This window comes from Oryctolagus cuniculus, chromosome 9 (assembly GCF_051225735.1).
Source record: "Oryctolagus cuniculus isolate XC-2025 breed Fujian yellow rabbit chromosome 9, ASM5122573v1, whole genome shotgun sequence".
Classification (NCBI taxonomy): domain Eukaryota; kingdom Metazoa; phylum Chordata; class Mammalia; order Lagomorpha; family Leporidae; genus Oryctolagus; species Oryctolagus cuniculus.
The window spans coordinates 22,336,167-22,354,893 of record NC_142875.1 but is presented as its reverse complement, the minus strand read 5'-3'; the positions used below and the strand labels follow the sequence as shown (position 1 = coordinate 22,354,893).

At 38.9% G+C, this 18,727-nt stretch overlaps 1 protein-coding gene across 1 annotated transcript in view; it reads right to left on the bottom strand.

The window, feature by feature from the left end:
• The window catches only part of LOC149124526 (syncytin-2-like), an 81,658-nt gene extending 72,076 nt beyond the window's left edge, over nucleotides 1–9,582 (bottom strand). The window contains exon 1 of the mRNA XM_089304847.1: nucleotides 8,770–9,582. Within this exon, the coding sequence (XP_089160973.1) occupies nucleotides 8,770–9,582 (813 nt within the window). The remainder of the gene's footprint in view (nucleotides 1–8,769) is intronic.
• Nucleotides 9,583–18,727: the final 9,145 nt, after the last annotated feature.

Below are 18,727 nucleotides of genomic sequence, written 5' to 3'. Positions count from 1 at the left end.
CTTTCATGGACAATTAAATGGTATTCAAAAATTTTCAGCCATAAATGTAATAAGTGAATTTATCATTATTTTTACATGTATTTCCTATGTGATAATAGGAAAATATATTTAACTGTAGCAAGGTAGATATAAGAAATCTGTCCACAAATAAATAAAAAGGAAGCATTTTACATAAGCAGTCATATCGAACATAATTCAGACGTCTCAGTCAATGATAGACTGTAGATACAATGGCCATTTCAAGGATTAAATTTCATAAGGAAATAGTGATGTCTTAATTTGGACAAGCACCCTCTGTAATATTCACACAATGACAAAGTTGCCCAAAATACATTTCTCAGGACATATCTGCATCATTAGGCAACAAGAATAGTGCCTTGAACATCTAACTCAAGATCTATTAGTTAAATGAATGAGTTGTGATAAGGAATCCAAAATGATTTCTGGAACTCAGAATTATGAAGTTAATTTAGTTTTTAACCAATGAAATGTAACAAAAGGAAAATCAAACAATTGGCGTTAGGATATTAGAATGAAAACAGTTGGAACAATTCACCTGAATCATTAGAGTCATCATGGATCTAAACTTCAAAGAGACAGAAGTGAAATTAGCAGTATTGATCAAAGAGGAGTAAGTGGGGACATCAATATATTGATGGAGCTGATGGGATCAAAGAACAGGTGAAATGGGAGAAACCAAACAGACAGTTTGGTCACAGCAACGATTTAGGAATTAGTGAATTAAAGATTCAAGAATTTCTGCTGAAAAGATGTAGTTTTCTCATGGTTGTGCAACTCAAAAGCTGCACAGAAATGAGTTGGCAATTTAATATTTCTGACCCTGTTCCTTATAAGTGGTGCAAGGTTATGAATCAATGCTTCTGAAAGCTTAGGTTTACAAGAATTGCCACAGATGTCAAAGATTCTGATTTTTAAAATCTAGGACAAACACTGAGAATTTGCATTTTCAACTACCATGCGAATAATGTCAGGCCATGGTCTGTTTCAGTCTGTGTCACACTGCTCTGTGCACTATGACCTCACAAGACAATCAGATGGCATAATATATGGAAATGCTAATTAGTATACAGGAGGCAATCAAGAATCAATTCCTTTACTTTTTGAAGGTATATTTAGTTGCTGCTGTTATCTATCTGAGAAAGTGACAAATAAAAGTGTAAAGAACTCTAATGACAGGATTAGTAGAAGCAAGTCTAATTTCCTGAGTTTCGTCTGAAGCATTTTCAAATTCTTTTCTCTTGTCATCGCCTTTCTCTCTTTGTCAAGAGACAGAACCTGAAAACAATTGTATAAAAGGAGGTCTTCACAAGTATTTTGGAGAAATTTTATCTAAGCATTGGCTTTGTGTATCATTGAGATGACAAGGCTTTGAAATTATTGTCTTTTAATCCTTTAACAATTTATTCTGTAATTCCTTTACCAAATATCAAATCACATTCATAAATATTGTATACTCATTTTCACCAATAGTTAGATAAATCTTGCTTTCTTCTATGCCATAAATTCAATTCAAAATCTTTTATAGTTTATAAATATATTTTTTGAGAAGATAGGCTTTAAGGAATCAAGACGAAGAAGCTGACTCATGCTAGCCTTCATTGAATTAAGTATATATTTTTTTTTTTTATTTTTTGACAGGCAGAGTGGACAGTGAGAGAGAGAGACAGAGAGAAAGGTCTTCCTTTGCCGTTGGTTCACCCTCCAATGGCCGCAACGGCTGGCACACTGCAGACGGCGCACCACGCTGATCCGATGGCAGGAGCCAGGTACTTATCCTGGTCTCCCATGAGGTGCAGGGCCCAAGCACTTGGGCCATCCTCCACTGCACTCCCTGGCCACAGCAGAGAGCTGGCCTGGAAGAGGGGCAACCGGGACAGAATCCGGCACCCCGACCGGAACTAGAACCCGGTGTGCCAGCGCTGCAAGGCGGAGGATTAGCCTAGTGAGCCGCGGCGCCGGCCCTGAATTAAGTATATTACTTCTATGTTGTTTCCTTCCTAAAAAACTTTTGGTTATGTCAAAACGCATTGAAAGAGCAAAACTTCTAGTATATAATGTTTATTTTTAAACACACTGAAAATAATGGGATTCCTTACATACCATCATATAGGTCAATATAATTTCTGTAATTGAGCATACAATTTAACTTTCAGTTTAGGCACAGACAAAATGATAACTATGGTTTATATAATTTTCATTGCCTAATAAAAGAAAAATCAACTCCTAAGGATTATTAGTATTATTTCTTTGAAATGAATTTTAAATGGCATGTATCACCTGGGACTTCATTAAATAGATATTGAACTAAACAATATGTGGTGCAGTTAAAAATGTTTTTACAGTGGAAAACTTAGATTTCTCATATAGGGTGATGGTTGGATTTTATCTGGGCCCTGTATAACTGGAGAATGGTGATGGTTAAGAATATACTTCTGTGGCCACCATTGTGGTATGATGGATAAAGCCACAGTCTGTGACACTGCTATCCCATATGGGCACCAGTTCCTGTCTGATTGCTCCACTTCTAACTCATCTCCCTGCTAATGGCCTGGGAAAGCAGTGAAAGATGACCCAAGTGTTTTGGTCCCTGTCACCTACTTGGGAGACCCAAATGAAGCTCCTGGCTTCTGGCTTCTGTTTGGCCCAGCACTAGCCTTTATTGCCATCTGGGAAGTGAACCAGTGGATGGAAGATCTCTCTCTCTCTCTCTCTCTCTCTCTCTCCCCCTCTTGCTTTCTTTCGCTCTCTCAGTCCCACTCTGTGTGTGTCTGTGTCTGTTTTCTCTGTGTAATTCTGATTCTCACATTAAGAATGCACTCCTCCCCAGAACTTTTGTTCTCCAGCAAGAGTTCATTATAAAAGAACCACCCTTCACTGTGTAAATTTCTGTCTCTTTTTGCATGACTCCATTAATAAGTACACCAAAGACATCTTTATTTACCTGCTAATAAAATGCCAGATACCTTCCTTTTCTTTGAGACTCTCATCAACGTGATCATTCTTCTTATGCAATATGCTGAAAAAAAAATTCCTTAATTACACAAGTGAATCTGTCTTCCATATATTGATGTTATATAGGAATTGGGAGTATGATAATAGAACATTTTTATTTTCAGGGTTTCTATCTTGGACACTTCACTAATTTCCTATTAAAGAGAGTTTAAATAATAGGTCCAAAACCTAGTTCTCATTTTTGAAAGTTTAATTTTTATACATATTTTGTGACTCTCATGGCTATCCCAAAGCCTGATGTTTGCATCTATGCATACTTACTGTTCTAATTCTGAGAATAGTAAGTAATATTTATAAATTTGATGGGATAACTAGGTAAAATTGAAGACAAGGAAAAGAAAAAAATGCAAAAGGATAATTTCAGACTTTTTGTTCTCTCCAGGGCTTTAGTCTTGACTTGCTAATTTGTGCAGAATCTCTCATCCATGAGTTCAACATTCTGTGATGTCTATTTCTACAGAATGAGTTCATAATGACATTTCTATTTGCATATTCTGCTTTACTGCTTGTATTTTCTGTCCTGTTTTGTTAGCAGTGGGACATGAGACAAGAAATTCTGGCCTTAACAGTTACAAGTATGAATTTGAGTGTTGGCACTTCCTGTTCAGAGGTACAAGTTTCAATTCCATTATTAAGTTATTGTCCAGCATACATATTTTAAATACTTTTGCTCTTTCCAGAAAATATCAAAGATTTCCTTTCCTTTGTTTTCCTTCCAAGCTGAAAGTAAAGCAAGTTATTTTAGAAAACAAAGGCAAGCCGGCGCTGCGGCTCACTAGGCTAATCCTCCACCTTGCGGCCCCGGCACCCCGGGTTCTAGTCCCGGTCAGGGCGCCGGATTCTGTCCCGGTTGCCCCTCTTCCAGGCCAGCTCTCTGCTGTGGCCAGGAAGTGCAGTGGAGGATGGCCCAAGTACTTGGGCCCTGCACCCCATGGGAGACCAGGAGAAGTACCTGGCTCCTGCTAAAAAGCACGTGGCAGCAGCCATTGGAGGGTGAACCAACAGAAAAGGAAGACCTTTCTCTCTGTCTCTCTCTCTCACTGTCCCCTCTGCCTGTCAAAAAAAAAAAAAAAAAAAAAAAAAAAAAAAAAAAAAAGGCAGACTCTATTCACATGAGAAACGTATGCAGTTTTAGTTGGTCTTCCATTTAAGTGCTTTTGCAGAGTTAATCAAATTTTACAGGCAACCATAGACGAATATAAAGACATCATGTAAATCTTAGATTAGTCTACTTGGTTGCTGTATTGAAATGAATGCATAAGCAACACTTCAAGTCTTGGTTAGAATAGGAATGAAGCTATTTTTGCTTCCTATATTTTGAATTAATCATTACTATGAACACTTATTATCATCTTATTTGATGAACCCAGATTTACTTGTAATAAAACTTGAAGAATTGTATTTGTTTGGATAAAAAGAGACATTTCCGCTATTTGTTTCATCGAACAGCATTCTTTACCTGCCATTGTAGCTATCCTTAAACAACTTTAAGAGAAAAATAAAACTTAAAAATGGAACAGGCATTTACCCTGATAATTAATACAGAGATTAGCATTTCCATGTTCAACATCAGAGTATATGGGTTCAAATCCTGGCTCTGGCTCCTGATTCCAGCTTCCTGCCAATGTAGACCCTGGGAAGCAGTGGCAATGATTGTTCATATCATGGGGTTCCTACCACATATGTGGGAGACCTGGAGTGAGTTACTCCAATTTTTAGCCTTGTTCAACAGTTCTGAGCATTTGGATAGGGTTTTAGTAGATTAGTGTCCTCTCTAACCTCTCTTTCTTTCTGCCTCTCAAATAAACACAAATAATAAATTAAGTAACTAAGTTATATTTAATATAATATTTTTAAATGCTTCATTTTGTATTAAATCAAAAAAGTTTCAATCATAGCATTCTCATAATGGTGAGTCATAGTATGAATGATATTGAAAAGAAAAGGATTTATAAAAAGCAGCAAAAGTTTTTGCCTAAGATCCCAAATCTAAGCACTACGTTGCTACATGTAAATATTCTGGGGGAAACTAACATTTATTTAATACAAATGTTTTCTAAAAATGCAGAAATAAACTTGAAATTATTAACTCATTCTAGGTGCATGCATTTTTATTAACCACTTTACCTTCTACAGATGATAATCTGTGGTTCTGATATTTACTTGCAATTTCTAATGAAGTATAATTTATTCTTGCATAAAATATATCATCAAAATCTTATATGAACTTAATTAAGTTTGATTTTATCACAATCTTGATGTTCACAGTAGCATCAGGAAGAGACATTTGAGATGTTTGCTAATTATCTCTTTTTTTAAGATTTATTTATTTATTTGAAAGTCAGAGTTACACAGAGAGGAGAGGCAAAGAGAGAGGTCTTTCATCTGATGGTTCACTCCGATGGCTACTACAGCCAGAGCTACGCCTATCCGAAGCCAGGAACCAGGAGCTTCTTCCAGGTCTCCCACGCAGGTGCAGGGTCCCAAAGACCTAGACCATCTTCTACTGCTTTCCCAGGCTACAGCAGAGAACTGGATCAGAAGTGGAACAGCAGGGACTAGAACTGGCGCCCATATGGGATGCTGGCATTTCAGGCCAGGGCATTAACCCACTGGGCCACAGGGCTGGCTCCATAAGTATCTCTTTTTTAAAAAACAGATTTCTTTATTTATCTGAAAGACATACTTACAGAGAGAGAAGAACAGAGAGAGAGAGAGAGAGAGAGAGAGAGAAAGGGAGAGAAAGAGAGGGAGATCTTCCATCTGCTAATTCACTCTTCAAACTGCAGGGCAGAGACAGGCTGAAACCAGGAGCCAAAAGCTTAGTTGTGTGGTCTTAGTACTTGGGCCATCTTCTGCTGATTTTCCTTGCACATTAGCGGGGAGCATATTGGAAGTGGAACAGTTGGAACGCAAACTGACTCCCATATAAGATGTCAGCATAGCAGGCAAATAATGAATTTTTCCAAAGTTAGATCAGATTATGTATTGAGAACATGTGATTTACATTGTCTATGGTCAATTTCACAAGAAAGCATTACTTAGGCTTTCTAAGACTTGAGTGGAAAAAGGATATGTAGCCAATGCAATAACTTAAGGGAACAACTGGTATGAATGTAAATCTGTCAATAGGGAGCTCCATATATTGATAGTAATTTTAATTTTAAAACCCAAGTATATAAAAGGAGCAAGAAAAGAAACAAATAAAAGGAGAAGAGCAACCAAATCTGAAAAGGCATTCATAAATCCTTATTCTCTTATATAAATGTACTTTGGAATTCCTAACAAAAGTGGTTGAGCAAATTTTAAACTATGGAAAGTAAGGAAAAATGGGTGAGTTTTTTAAGAAGTTTTGGAAAAAAAAATCATCAGATCTCTGTTGAGTTTATGTGGAAATCTTATAATAATAAAAGCATATTCCCTTTGACCAATAATCCCACTTCTCCTACAACAATAAAAGTATCAGTCTCTAAGCATCTAATAAAATTTTTGTGATAATGAAAACAAAAAATTATCTTAATATCCATCACAAGAGAGATGATTAGATACTTTACACTATACCTACATTATAAAATATATTGGAGTATTCCAAATGAATAAAGTTGATATACATAATAATAAAGGAAGTTGTATAGGATAAATTAAGTAAAAACAAACAAGTAATATGAGTTCTGTATTTACTATTTACAAAATAAATCAAATGTGTTTATATGGGTAAAGTGAATATAATTCTCTACATCAAACTCAAGTGTTCAGGGAATGTAACTTCAAGTTATTTTCTGTAAGTAGGTTTTATGTTATTAGATACTGAGATTTAATTTCAATGAATTAAGTAGTTCATTAATTTTACCTTGCCACTCACTCCCCAAGAGTTTTTCTGCTTCTGTAATGTTTCACAGTGCTAAAGCACTGACAAAAACTGTGTAGATCATCTTTGTCCATTGTCAGCTATCTGTTTTGAAATATGTGAGGCTTTATTTTTCATTGCATGATCTTCTCTTGACACTCTACGCAATCTGGAATTGTGCTCTCCTTGGCTGTGAGAAGAAAGTTTTTAGAAATCAAGTAAAGAATCTTGGAGTTAAAGAGATTGCTCCACTTCTCATACAGCTCTCAGCTAATGGCTTGGGAAATGCAATGGAAGATGGCCCAAGTATTTGGATACCTGCCACCCATATAGGAGATCCAGATGAAGCTCCTGGATCCTGGATATGCCTGACCCAGCAATGGACATTGCAGCCATCTAGGGAGTGAACTGCAAGATGGAAGCTATCTCTCTTGTCACTCCCTCTCAGTAACTCTGACTTCCAAAAAATAAGTAAATCTTTAAAACAACAAAGAAGTGTGTATACAGCATAATGACCTAAGTGAAACATTACCAAGTCTTCACTTATAAAATTAGGAAAAATTTTTCACGAGGAGAAATATAAAAATTACTCCTTAATAGCAGAATTTAATGACAGAAAGAATGGTCCATGCCAAGATGGGTTCAGCTCAGAAGTGAAGACATTAATAATAATGTTGATACTGATGAGCTTTTATAAGGGCTTCACTGTCTAACATAGATTGTTTTCCTTTTAAAGTTGCAAATATATTAAAATTTAAATTTTTTTAAGTGGGAGGTAAAAGTGGCAAAGTTTATTAAGGAAGGGACATCCGTAAAGACAGATGGGCACCTCTCCAGACAGGACCTGAGAGAGAGTGCCATCCCTTGGACGGGGCGGGGGGTAGAACAAGGTTACATGATTGAGTGGAAAGATTACACCTGGCCAGGCAGGCGGGCAGCTCAGCAGATAGGCAGAGGGCTGAGTGCACAGTCCGGTTGAGGCCTAGGGCTTTTAAGGAGATGGGTCTTGCTTCCCCACCTCTGTTCCCCTTGGAACAAAGGGCTTTTTGGATGTAAATAGAAAAACTTCTATCTGAGTTTTCTCTTGAAGGTCTGAAACAAAGGACTTTATGGATGCAAATGCTATCAGACAGGAGGAAGGGTGGGCAGGACCCGCTAGAGAATTGGGATCTGGAGCAGGGTATTTGAAATGCAGATACTGGGCTGCACCTGAGAGATATCTGGTAGAAGGGGTCAGGGCAGGGCAGGATGTGAATACCGGGCTGCCCCTGAAACACCATCAGGATGACCCTGAGATGCAGCATATGCTGGACATAGATGTCTTCTCTTTAGGCCTCTATGTCGCACACACATAAGCTCGTATCTGACTTCCTACCTAACATTCCCCCCTCAAGAGGCAATACCCAAAAATCTTCTTTGGGATTATGGATGGAGATCCGTTTTCTGTAACTTCTTCAAAGCTGGCATGTGGATGTCGAGGGGGTTTTGGGTATTTCCTCTTGCTATGTGTCTTATGGTGTGTGACAGTGGTCTTGGAAAGACTGTCCTGCTCAGTCCAGAGGGCTGCTCAGGTCATCCAGTGGAATGGGCTGGAAGCCTTGTCTGACAACCACTTGGAGTTCGACAGCTTTTAGTCTGTTAGAGACAAAACGAACAAGGGCATTAAAAACACACAGTGCAAAGAGAAGCAGCAAGATTACAGAAGTTATTGGGCCAAGGAGAGGAAATATCCAGGATTTCCATGACCAGATATCAGGTCAGAAATCCCAGCCTTGCTTGGCCTGGTCCTGGAGGTGCTTGGCTTTGTCCAGGAAAGTACGAATTTGGGTTTGTACCTGTCCAGTCCGATTGACCCAGAGACAACATTCTTCCTGGAGCATGGCACATACACCTCCCTGAGCGGCAGTTGGCATGTCCAACACTCGTCTGTTTTGGAGAACAACTGCAGCCAAAGAGTTGATCTGATTTTGGAGAGTGAAGAGAGATGCTGCTATTTGGGTGTTAAGAGTAGCCAGTTCGGAGGAGAGGCTGGTATACATTTTGTTTGCTGATACTGCCCCTGTTGTGCCTGTAGCAACTCCTGCCACTCCAGCCACCGTGCTGATCCCTACCAGGATGGGGATCAGAGGGGGAATCCTCTTGGAGAGTCGAGAAGTACTGTGTAAGGGAATCGGTATGGAGGCTGAAACATTAGCAACAGATATAGTAGACAGGACATAGGCCAGGGTACAGACCCCTGTCCAGTTAGAAGGCAAGCATTGGTAAGCAAGAGTCCCACAGACAAAGTATATCCCCCCTGTGGGAGGGAGGCACCCAGAGAGGTGGTGTATGCTAAGTGGGGAATTTTCAGTAGTGGAACGTTTGAAGAAGTATGTGGCAGCAAAGGAAGCTGCAGTTAGTGGACTAAAACATGGGGTGTTGTTGTGGGACGTACTGCTTGTCCAATCTTCCCAGAACATCACCCGTCTAGTAGTGTCAATGGAAGTCCGTGCTAACTTACCATCCCCATGAATGAGGGAGCAATTATCTATTCCTATGCTGCCCCAATTAGAATTGGCCATTAGAGCAAGATGTTTACATGACAGAGGCCTTCCCTGGCAGAAGCCCCCTGTATATTGGAGCTGATGTGCCACAGATACGTTTGGAAGAGAGGAGAAGAGCAACGGGGGCTTGATGGGGAGTGCCCGATCCTTGGTATACATTGTTACAGTAAAGTTACAGGAAGAGCTATTTAGAGATCCCACAGGGTGTCCTTATGGAAACTCAGGAGAGCTGAGGCACAGGGGGGCTTTTGCCCTCAACGTGACCTTAGTATAGATAGGTCCTATAACAGGGTGTGAGAGGCTGTCCTTTTTAACTGATGCACGAACACCCTGATGCCCAGTAGAAGTTGAGTAGTACATAAATCCCGCTGTCTGAGCCCATTCCCTTCGAGAGGTTGGCCATGCTTCCCCAGATGAGCCCTGCACCACCAGGCAAATCCAGCAGGAGTGGCCATAGGAGGTGTTGGCCAATAGATTAACTGCAGCCTGGAGTGGCCTGATAAAGGGTGAGGCATCAGTTAGGAGTACAGGTGGGAAGCATGCCAGTAGGAGGAAGAAGGGAAGGCTTTGGGAGGGCATCTTTACTTATCTGGGCCCCTCCTAAACAGTAGGCATAAATCTTCCAGAGGCTCCGCTGACCAAGCTTCTTTAGGTCCACGATCTTGCTGGTCTTCAGGGCAGTACGACTTCACCCTGGTATGGTGGATCCAGCTGGGGATGCCGGGCACTTTGATCACTGTAGATGTGGAAAGTAAGACAGTGTATGGCCCTTTCCACGTGGGAGCAAGCTGGGACTTGGGAGAGCTGTCTTTCCAGGTTTTAAGCAGGACCTGCGTTCTTGGCTCATATAAGTGGGATGGGCTGGCGTCCTGGTCTGTGTGGAGCCCGAGATCCCGAATTGTCTTCTGAAATTGAGCCAAGGAAATAAAATATTTGATGGCATCATTGGCTTCTATATCTACCAGGATATCTGAATGCAGGAAAGGCCTCCCATAAAAAGCCTCAAAGGGGCTTAGGGAGAGCTGGGAGGTGGGTCCTGTCCTAATTCTGAGTAGAGCAATGGGAAGGATAGAAATCCAGTTTTGACTAGTTAAATTGTTATTTAAAACATCCCTAGTCTGTAATTGAGAATTTCTTATAGAATACTAATGTGATTATTTTGTTTTTGTAAAGAAGTGTTTAGGATTATATTTCATCTCCATGTTTTTCTTTTATTTTGTTTAAGATTTATTTATTTACTTATTTTAATGTCAGAGAGTGATAGAGAGAGTAAACTTCTGCCTTCTGTTTCCCTCCACAAATACCTACAACAGCCATGGCTGGTGCAGACTGAAAACAGAAGCCAGGAACTCCATGCTAGCTCCACCTGGGTGGCAGAATGACCATATTGCATTCTCGAGATTCATTAACTGGAAGCTGAATCAAATGCACAACAGCTTGGATTTGAACTGGCACAGCATTATGGGATGACAGCATCATAAGCAGCAGCTTAACCCATTGTACCACAGTACAGACTCTTGAATATAGGTTTAACATTTATAATCAGAAATTTATAATGGGAAAATAGCATTACAGTAAATAATTGCTTAGATATAGAGTATCACTTAGCATCCACCAGATAGGAAAAAAGAGTTTGGGGCTATAACACTTAAACTCCAGAATCACTACCCAGTTTCAGATATTACAAAATTGAACATGAACACCTCTGTGAATTCTCCAGGAGACACAAGGCCAATCAGAACGACCTCTGTTTTGATCTCCGAGTTCGCTGGGGCTTAAGAGAAGAAATGAGAAGAGAAGGTCATTCACATGTGCTCAGCACCATTTCTCCTTCCTATGGTGAACAGTCATTCAAAAGAAACTTTGTGGAGGGTTCCAAGATGACTGAATAGGGAAAAAACATGCTGATTTTGAGGAGGGAGAGAGAATAAAAGCAGAGGGAAAGATAATAGAAGAAGAAAAGAAAAGATAATAGAAGTCTTCCCAGAGGAGACTTGAAGGGAAGATTGCAGAGGAAATTCTTACAGAGGAAGAAGGCTGCCATGGAGCAGTGTGGAAAGAGCTAATGTGTACCAGAGAGTGAGGACACCACTCATGAATCCCACAGCTGGGGGCTAGAAGAGATGCCAGCTTCAGAGAGCTAGGTGAAGGAAGACTAAGGCAGCTCATGTCACTGGTGATGTTGCATAAACAACATTTGAGCACTTACTAGAATTCCTGACCACACCCAGCACATGCTTCTTGGTATTCACTGAAGAAGCAGACATTCCACTAAGACACAGAGGCATGGATCAACATTGGAGAAAACCAACAAGTATTTCCACAAATACCTAAAAATAAGTGCAAAAATATAAGAAACAAGAACAAAGAAGACAACATTAACACCCCTAAAGGAACACAGACACACTTCAATATTAGAAGGTGAAGACAAATGGATTGATGAAATGCCTATAAAGGAATTTAGAAGAATGATCATAGGATTACTCAGAAATGATGAGAGGGCTGGTGCCTTGGCTCACTAGGCTAATCTTCCACCTACGGCGCTGGCACCCTGGATTCTAGTCCTGGTTGGGGTGCCAAATTCTGTCTCGGTTGCTCCTCTTCCAGTCCAGGTCTCTACTATAGCCTGGAAGGGCAGTGGAGGATGGCCCAGGTCCTTGGGCCCTGCACCCATATGGGAGACCAGGAGGAAGCACCTGGCTCCTGGCCTTGGATCGGCACAGCATGCCGGCTGCAACACGTTGGTCATAGCAGCCACTTGGGGGAGTGAACCAATGGAAAAAAGAAGACCTTTCTTTCTGTCTCTCTCTCTCTCACTGTCCACTATGCCTGTCAAAAAAAAAAAAAAAAAAAAAAAAAAAAGACGTGATGAGAGACAAATTCATGAGATAAAAAAATCTATACTGGACACAAATGATAAATTTTCCTGTAAGATACAGATAAAAAGAGAAACCAAACAAATATTAAAAATGAAGAATTCAACATGTCAAATAAAAATATGGTAGGAAGGCTTAATAACAGACTAGATGAGGCAGAAGAAAAAATATTCAAGCTAGAGGACAGATCTTTGAAAATATTTCAGTCAGAACAAAAAAGCAAAATAAATTAGAAAAATTTAAAACTGTGTTTATCATTTATGTGATATGGTCAAATGACCTGAAGGTGTAGAAAAAGTAAATGTATTAGAAGGCCTATTCAGTGAAATAATAGCATTAAAAAAGCTTATGGCACCAGAATACCAGATTTCAAGATGTACTACAAGGTAGTTATAGTCAAAACAGTCTGGTACTGATAAAAATGTACACATGTAGAACAATGTAACAAATAGAAACTCTGGAAATCAATCCGCACATCTCCAACCAAGTTAGCTTTGACAAATGAGCTAAAATCAATCTCTGAAGCAAGAACAGTCTCTTCAACAAATGGTGCTGGGAAAATGGGCTCTACACATGCAAAAGTATGAAGCAGAACCTATACCTTATTCCTTATACAAAAATCAACTCAAAATACATCAAAGACACAAATATATGACAAAATATCATCAAATTGCTAGAGAACACAGGAAACTCTAAAAGACATTTGTATAGGCAAAGACTTTTTGGAAAAGACTCCAGGCAATCAAGCACAGGCAATCAAAGTGAAACTTGACAAAAGGGATTACATCAAGCTGAGAAGCTTCTGCACTGCAAAAGAAACACTGAGCAAAATGAAGAGGCAATGGACAGAATGGGAGATAATATTAATCCCGATAGAAGATTAATATCCAGAATTTATGAAGAGTTTAAGAAATTCAACATGAAAGCAAACAATCTAGTTAAGTAATGAGTAAAGACTTGAACAGGAATTTTTTAAGAGAAAATTCCAATGGCCAACAAACACTTAAAAAAATTCTCAGAATGACAAACTATCTGGGAAGTGCAACTCAAAACTACAATAAGTTTACCTCTCTCCAATTAGAATGGCTCTCATATATAAATCAACAAACAATAAATGCTGGTGAGAATGTGAGGAAAAAAGATACCCTAATTCATTGTCAGTGGGAATGTAAACTTGTGCAGCCATTGTGGAAGACAATACGGAGATCCCTTAAAAGATGAAAAAAAAATTATCATATAATGCAGCCATCCCACTCTTGGGAATTTATCCAAAAGAAACTAAATCAGCAAATGAAAGAGTTATCTTTACTCTACTATTTATTGCAGCTATATTCACAATAGGTAAGATAAGTAATCAACTCAGATGCCCATCAAATAATGACTGGAAGCACATAATGTGGTAGATAAACACTATGGAATAATACTCATCTGTAAAAAAGAATGAAATCCTGTCTTTTGCAGGAATATGGATGCAACTGGAAACCATTATACTTAGTGAGATAAGCCAGTGCCATAAAGACAAATACTATACATTTTCTCTGATCTGTGGATAATATACAGTACAAAAAAGTACAATTATTTGTGTTGCATTGTCCATAAAAATATTCCTGTAAAAATTGTTGAGAGGAAATGGTTTAAAGTCTTTTTTAGCTTTACATTTAGTAAATATAAATTTCCAAAGTATAGTTTATGGATTACAATCGCTCCCCCCCCCATAACTTCCATCCAACTCGCATGCCTCCCATCTCCTGCTCCCTCTCCCATCCCATTCACATCAAGATTCATTTTCAATTCTCTTTATATACAGAAGATCAGTTTAGCATACATTAAGTAAAGATTTAATCAGTTTGCACCCACACGGAAATACAAAGTGTAAAAAACTGTTTCAGTACTAGTTACAGCATTACTTCACATTAGACAACACATTAAGGACAGATCCCACATGAGGAGTAAGTACACAGTTACTCCTGTTGTTCACTTAACAATTTGACACTCTTGTTTATGGCATCAGTAATCTCCCTAGGCTCTAGTCATGAGTTGCCAAGGCTATGGAAGCCTTTTGGGTTCGCCGACTTCAATCTTATTCAGACAGGGTCATAGTCAAAGTGGAAGTTCTCTCCTCCCTTCAGAGAAAGGCACCTCCTTCTTTGATGGCCCTGTTCTTTCCACTGGGATCTCACTCATAGAGATCTTTCATTTAGGTCATCTTTTTTTTTTTTTTCTTGTTGCCAGATTGTCTTAGCTTTCCATGCCTAAAATACTCTCATGGGCTCTTCAGCCAGATGTGAATGCCTTAAGGGCTGATTCTGAGGCCAGAGTGCTGTTTAGGACATCTGCCATTCTATGAGACTGCTGTGTATCCCGCTTCCCATGTTGGATTGTTCTCTCCCTTTTTGATTCTATCAGTTAGTATTAGCAGACACTAGTCTTGTTTGTGTGATCCCTTTGTCACTTAGACCTATCAGTGTGATCAATTGTGAACTGAAATTGATCACTTGGACTAGTGAGATGGCATTGGTACATGCCACCTTGATGGGATTGTATTGAAATCCCCTGGCAAATTTCCAACTCCACCATTTGGGGCAAGTCCGATTGAGCATGTCCCACATTGTACATCTCCTTCCTCTCTTATTCCCACTCTTATATTTAACAGGGATCACTTTTCAGTTAAATTTAAACACCTAAGAATAATTGTGTGTTAATTACAGAGTTCACATGATACTACTGGAACAAAAAAAAATACTAACAGGGATAAAGTATTACATTGTACATCAACAGTCAGGGACAAGAGCTGATCAAGTCACTGTTTCTCATAGTGTCCATTTCACTTCAACAGGTTTCCGCTTTGGTGCTCAGTTACTTGTTGACAATCAGGGAGAACATATGATATTTGTCCCTTTGGGACTGGCTTATTTCACTCAGCATGATGTTTTCTGGATTCCTCCATTTTGTTGCAAATGACTGGAATTCATTATTTTTGACTGCTGTATAGTATTCTATAGAGTACATGTTCCATAATTTCTTTATCCAGTCTACTGTTGATGGGCATTTGGGTTGGTTCCCGGTCTTAGCTATTGTGAATTGAGCTGCAATAAACATTAATGTGCAGACAGCTTGTTTGTTTTCCAATTTAATTTCTTTTGGGTAAATTCCAAGGAGTGGGATGGCTGGGTTGTATGGTAGGGTTATATTCAGGTTTCTGAGGAATCTCCAGACTGACTTCCATAGTGGCTTGACCAGTTTGCATTCCCACCAACAGTGGGTTAGTGTCCCTTTTTGCCCACATCCTCGCCAGCATCTATTGTTGGTAGCTTTCTGAATGTGAGCCATTCTAACCGGGGTGAGGTGAAACCTCATTGTGGTTTTGATTTGCATTTCCCTAATTGCTAGTGATCTTGAACATTTTTTCATGTGTCTGTTGGCCATTTGGATTTCCTCTTTTGAAAAATGTCTATTGAGGTCCTTGGCCCATCTCTTAAGTGGATTGTTTGTTTTGATGTTGTGGAGTTTCTTGGTTTCTTTGTAGAGTCTGGTTATCAACCCTTTATCTGTTGTATAGTTGGCAAATATTTTTTCCCATTCTGTCTGTTGCCTCTTGACTCTCCTGACTGTTTCTTTTGAAGCACAGAAACTTCTCAATTTGATGCAATCCCAAATGTTAATTTTGCTTTGACTGCCTATGCTTCTGGGGTATTTTACAAGAAGTCTTTGCCAGTACCTATATCTTGCAGGGTTTCTCCAATGCTCTCTAATAATTTGATGGTGTCAGGTCATAGATTTAAGTCTTTCATCCATGTTGAGTGGATTTTTGTGTAAGGTGAAAGGTAGAGATCTTGCTTCATGATTCTGCACATGGAAATCCAATGTTCCCAGCACCATTTGTTGAATAGACTGTCCTTACTCCAGGGATCAGTTTTGGATCCTTGATCAAATATAAGTTGGCTGTAGATGTTTGGGTTGATTTCTGGTATTTCTATTCTGTTGCATTGGTCTATCCATCTGTTTCTGTACCAGTACCATGCTGTTTTGATTACAACTGCCCTGTAGTATGTCCTGAAATGTGGTATTGTGATGCCTCTGGCTTTGTTTTTGTTGTACAAGATTGCTTTAACTATTCAAGGTCTCCTGTGTCACCATAAGAATTTCAGCATCATTTTTTCCAGATCTGAGAAGAATGTCTTCGGTATCTTGATTGGTATTTCATTGAATCTATAAATTGCTTTTGGGAGAATGGACATTTTGATGATATTGATTCTTCCAATCCATGAGCATGGAAGATTTTTCCATTTTTTGGTATCCTCTTCTAGTTCTCTCTTTAAGATTTGGTAATTCTCATCCTAGAGATTTTAACATCCTTGGGTAGTTTATTCCAAGGTATTTGATTGTTTTTGTAGCTATAGTGAATGGGATTGATCTTAGAAGTTCTTCCTCAGCCGTGGTATTGCCTGTGTATACAAAGGCTGTTGTTTTTTGTGCATTGATTTTATATCCTGCTACTTTGCCAAACTCCTCTGTGAGTTCCAATAGTCTCTTAGTAGAGTTCTTTGGGTCCCCTAAATAAAGAATCCTATCATCTGCAAAGAGAGATAGTTTGAGTTCTTCCTTCCCAATTTGTATCCCTTTAATTTCTTTTTCTTGCCTAATAGCTCTGGCTAAAACTTCGAGAACTATATTGAATAGCAGTGGTGAGAGTGGGCATCCCTGTCTGGTACCAGATCTCAGTGGAAATGCTTCCAACTTTTCCCCATTCAATAGGATGCTGGCCCTGGGTTTTTCATAAATTGCTTTGATTTTGTTGAGGAATGTTCTTTCCATACCTAGTTTGCTTAGAGTTTTCATCATGAACGGGTGTTGTATTTTATCAAATGCTTTCTCGGCATTTGAGATAATCATATGGTTTTTTTCTGTATTCTGTTAATGTGGTGTGTCACATTGATTGTTTTGCGCACATTAAACCATCCCTGCATACCAGGGATAAATGCCACTTGGTCTGGGTGGATGACCTTTCTAATGTGTTGTTGCATTCTATTGGCGAGAATTTTATTGAGGATTTTTGCTTCTATGTTCATCAGGGATATTGGTCTATAATTTTCTTTCAGTGCTGCATCTTTTTCCAGCTTAGGAATTAAGGTGATGTTGGATTCATAGAATGAATTTGGGAGGATTCCCTCATTTTTGATTGTTCTGAATAGTTTGAGAAGAATTGGAGTTAGTTCTTCTTTAAATGTCTGGTAGAATTCAGCAGCGAATCCATCTGGTCCTGGGCTTTACTTTATTGGGAGGGCCTTTATTATTGTTTCAATTTCTGTCTCAGTTATGGGTCTGTTTAGGTTTTCTATGTCTTCCTGGTTCAATTTAGGTAGGTTGCATGTGTTCAGGAATCTATCCATTTCTGATAGATTTCCCTGTTTGCTGGCATACAGGTCCTTGCAGTAATTTCTGATGATTCTTTTTATTTCTGTGGTGTCTGTTGTTACATTTCCTTTTACATCTTTGATTTTATTGATTTGGGTCTTTTCTCTTTTTTTTTAAGTTAGTTGGGCCAATGGGGTGTCAATTTTGTTTATTTTTTCAAAAAACCAGCTCCTCATTGGGCTGATTTTTTGTGATACTTTTTTTGATTCAATCCTGATGATTTCTTCTCTGATTTTAATTATTTTTCTTCTCCTACTAGATTTCGGTGTAGTTTGCTGCAGATTTTCTAGATCCTTGAGATGAATTGAAAGCTCATTTATTTGGTGCCTTTCCAATTTCTTTATGTAGGCACGTATTGTTATAAACTTTTCTCATAACACTGCTTTTGCTGTATCCCATAAGTTTTGGTATGTTGTGCTGTTATCCTCATTTACTTCCAGAAAAATTTTGATTTCTCTTGTAATTTCTTCTATGACCCATTGTTCATTCAGGAGCATGTTGTTCAATCTCCATGTGTTTGCGTATGCTCTAGGGATTTCCTGAGTTGCTAATTTCCAACTTCATTCCTCTATGGTCTGAGAAGCTGCATTATATGATTCTAATTCTTTTGAATTTGCTGAGACTTGCTTTATGGCCTAGTATGTGGTCAATCCTAGAGAAGGTTCCATGTACTGCTGAGAAGAATATAAATTCTTTATGTGTAGGATGAAAAGTTCTGTAGATATCTGTTAGAACCATTTGGACTATAGTGTCGTTGAATCTGCTGTATCCTTGTTGATCTTCTGTCCTGTTGATCTGTCTATTTCTGAGAGTGGAGTATTGAAGTCCCCCAGTACTATTGTATTGGAGTCTAAGTCTCCCTTTAAGTCCCTTAACAAATCTTTTAAATAAACCAGTGCCCTGTAATTTTGTGCATATACATTGATAATCGTTATATCTTCCTGTTGAATTGATCCCTTAATCATTATATACTGCCAGTCTTTGTCTCTCTTAACAGCTTTTGTGTTAAAGTT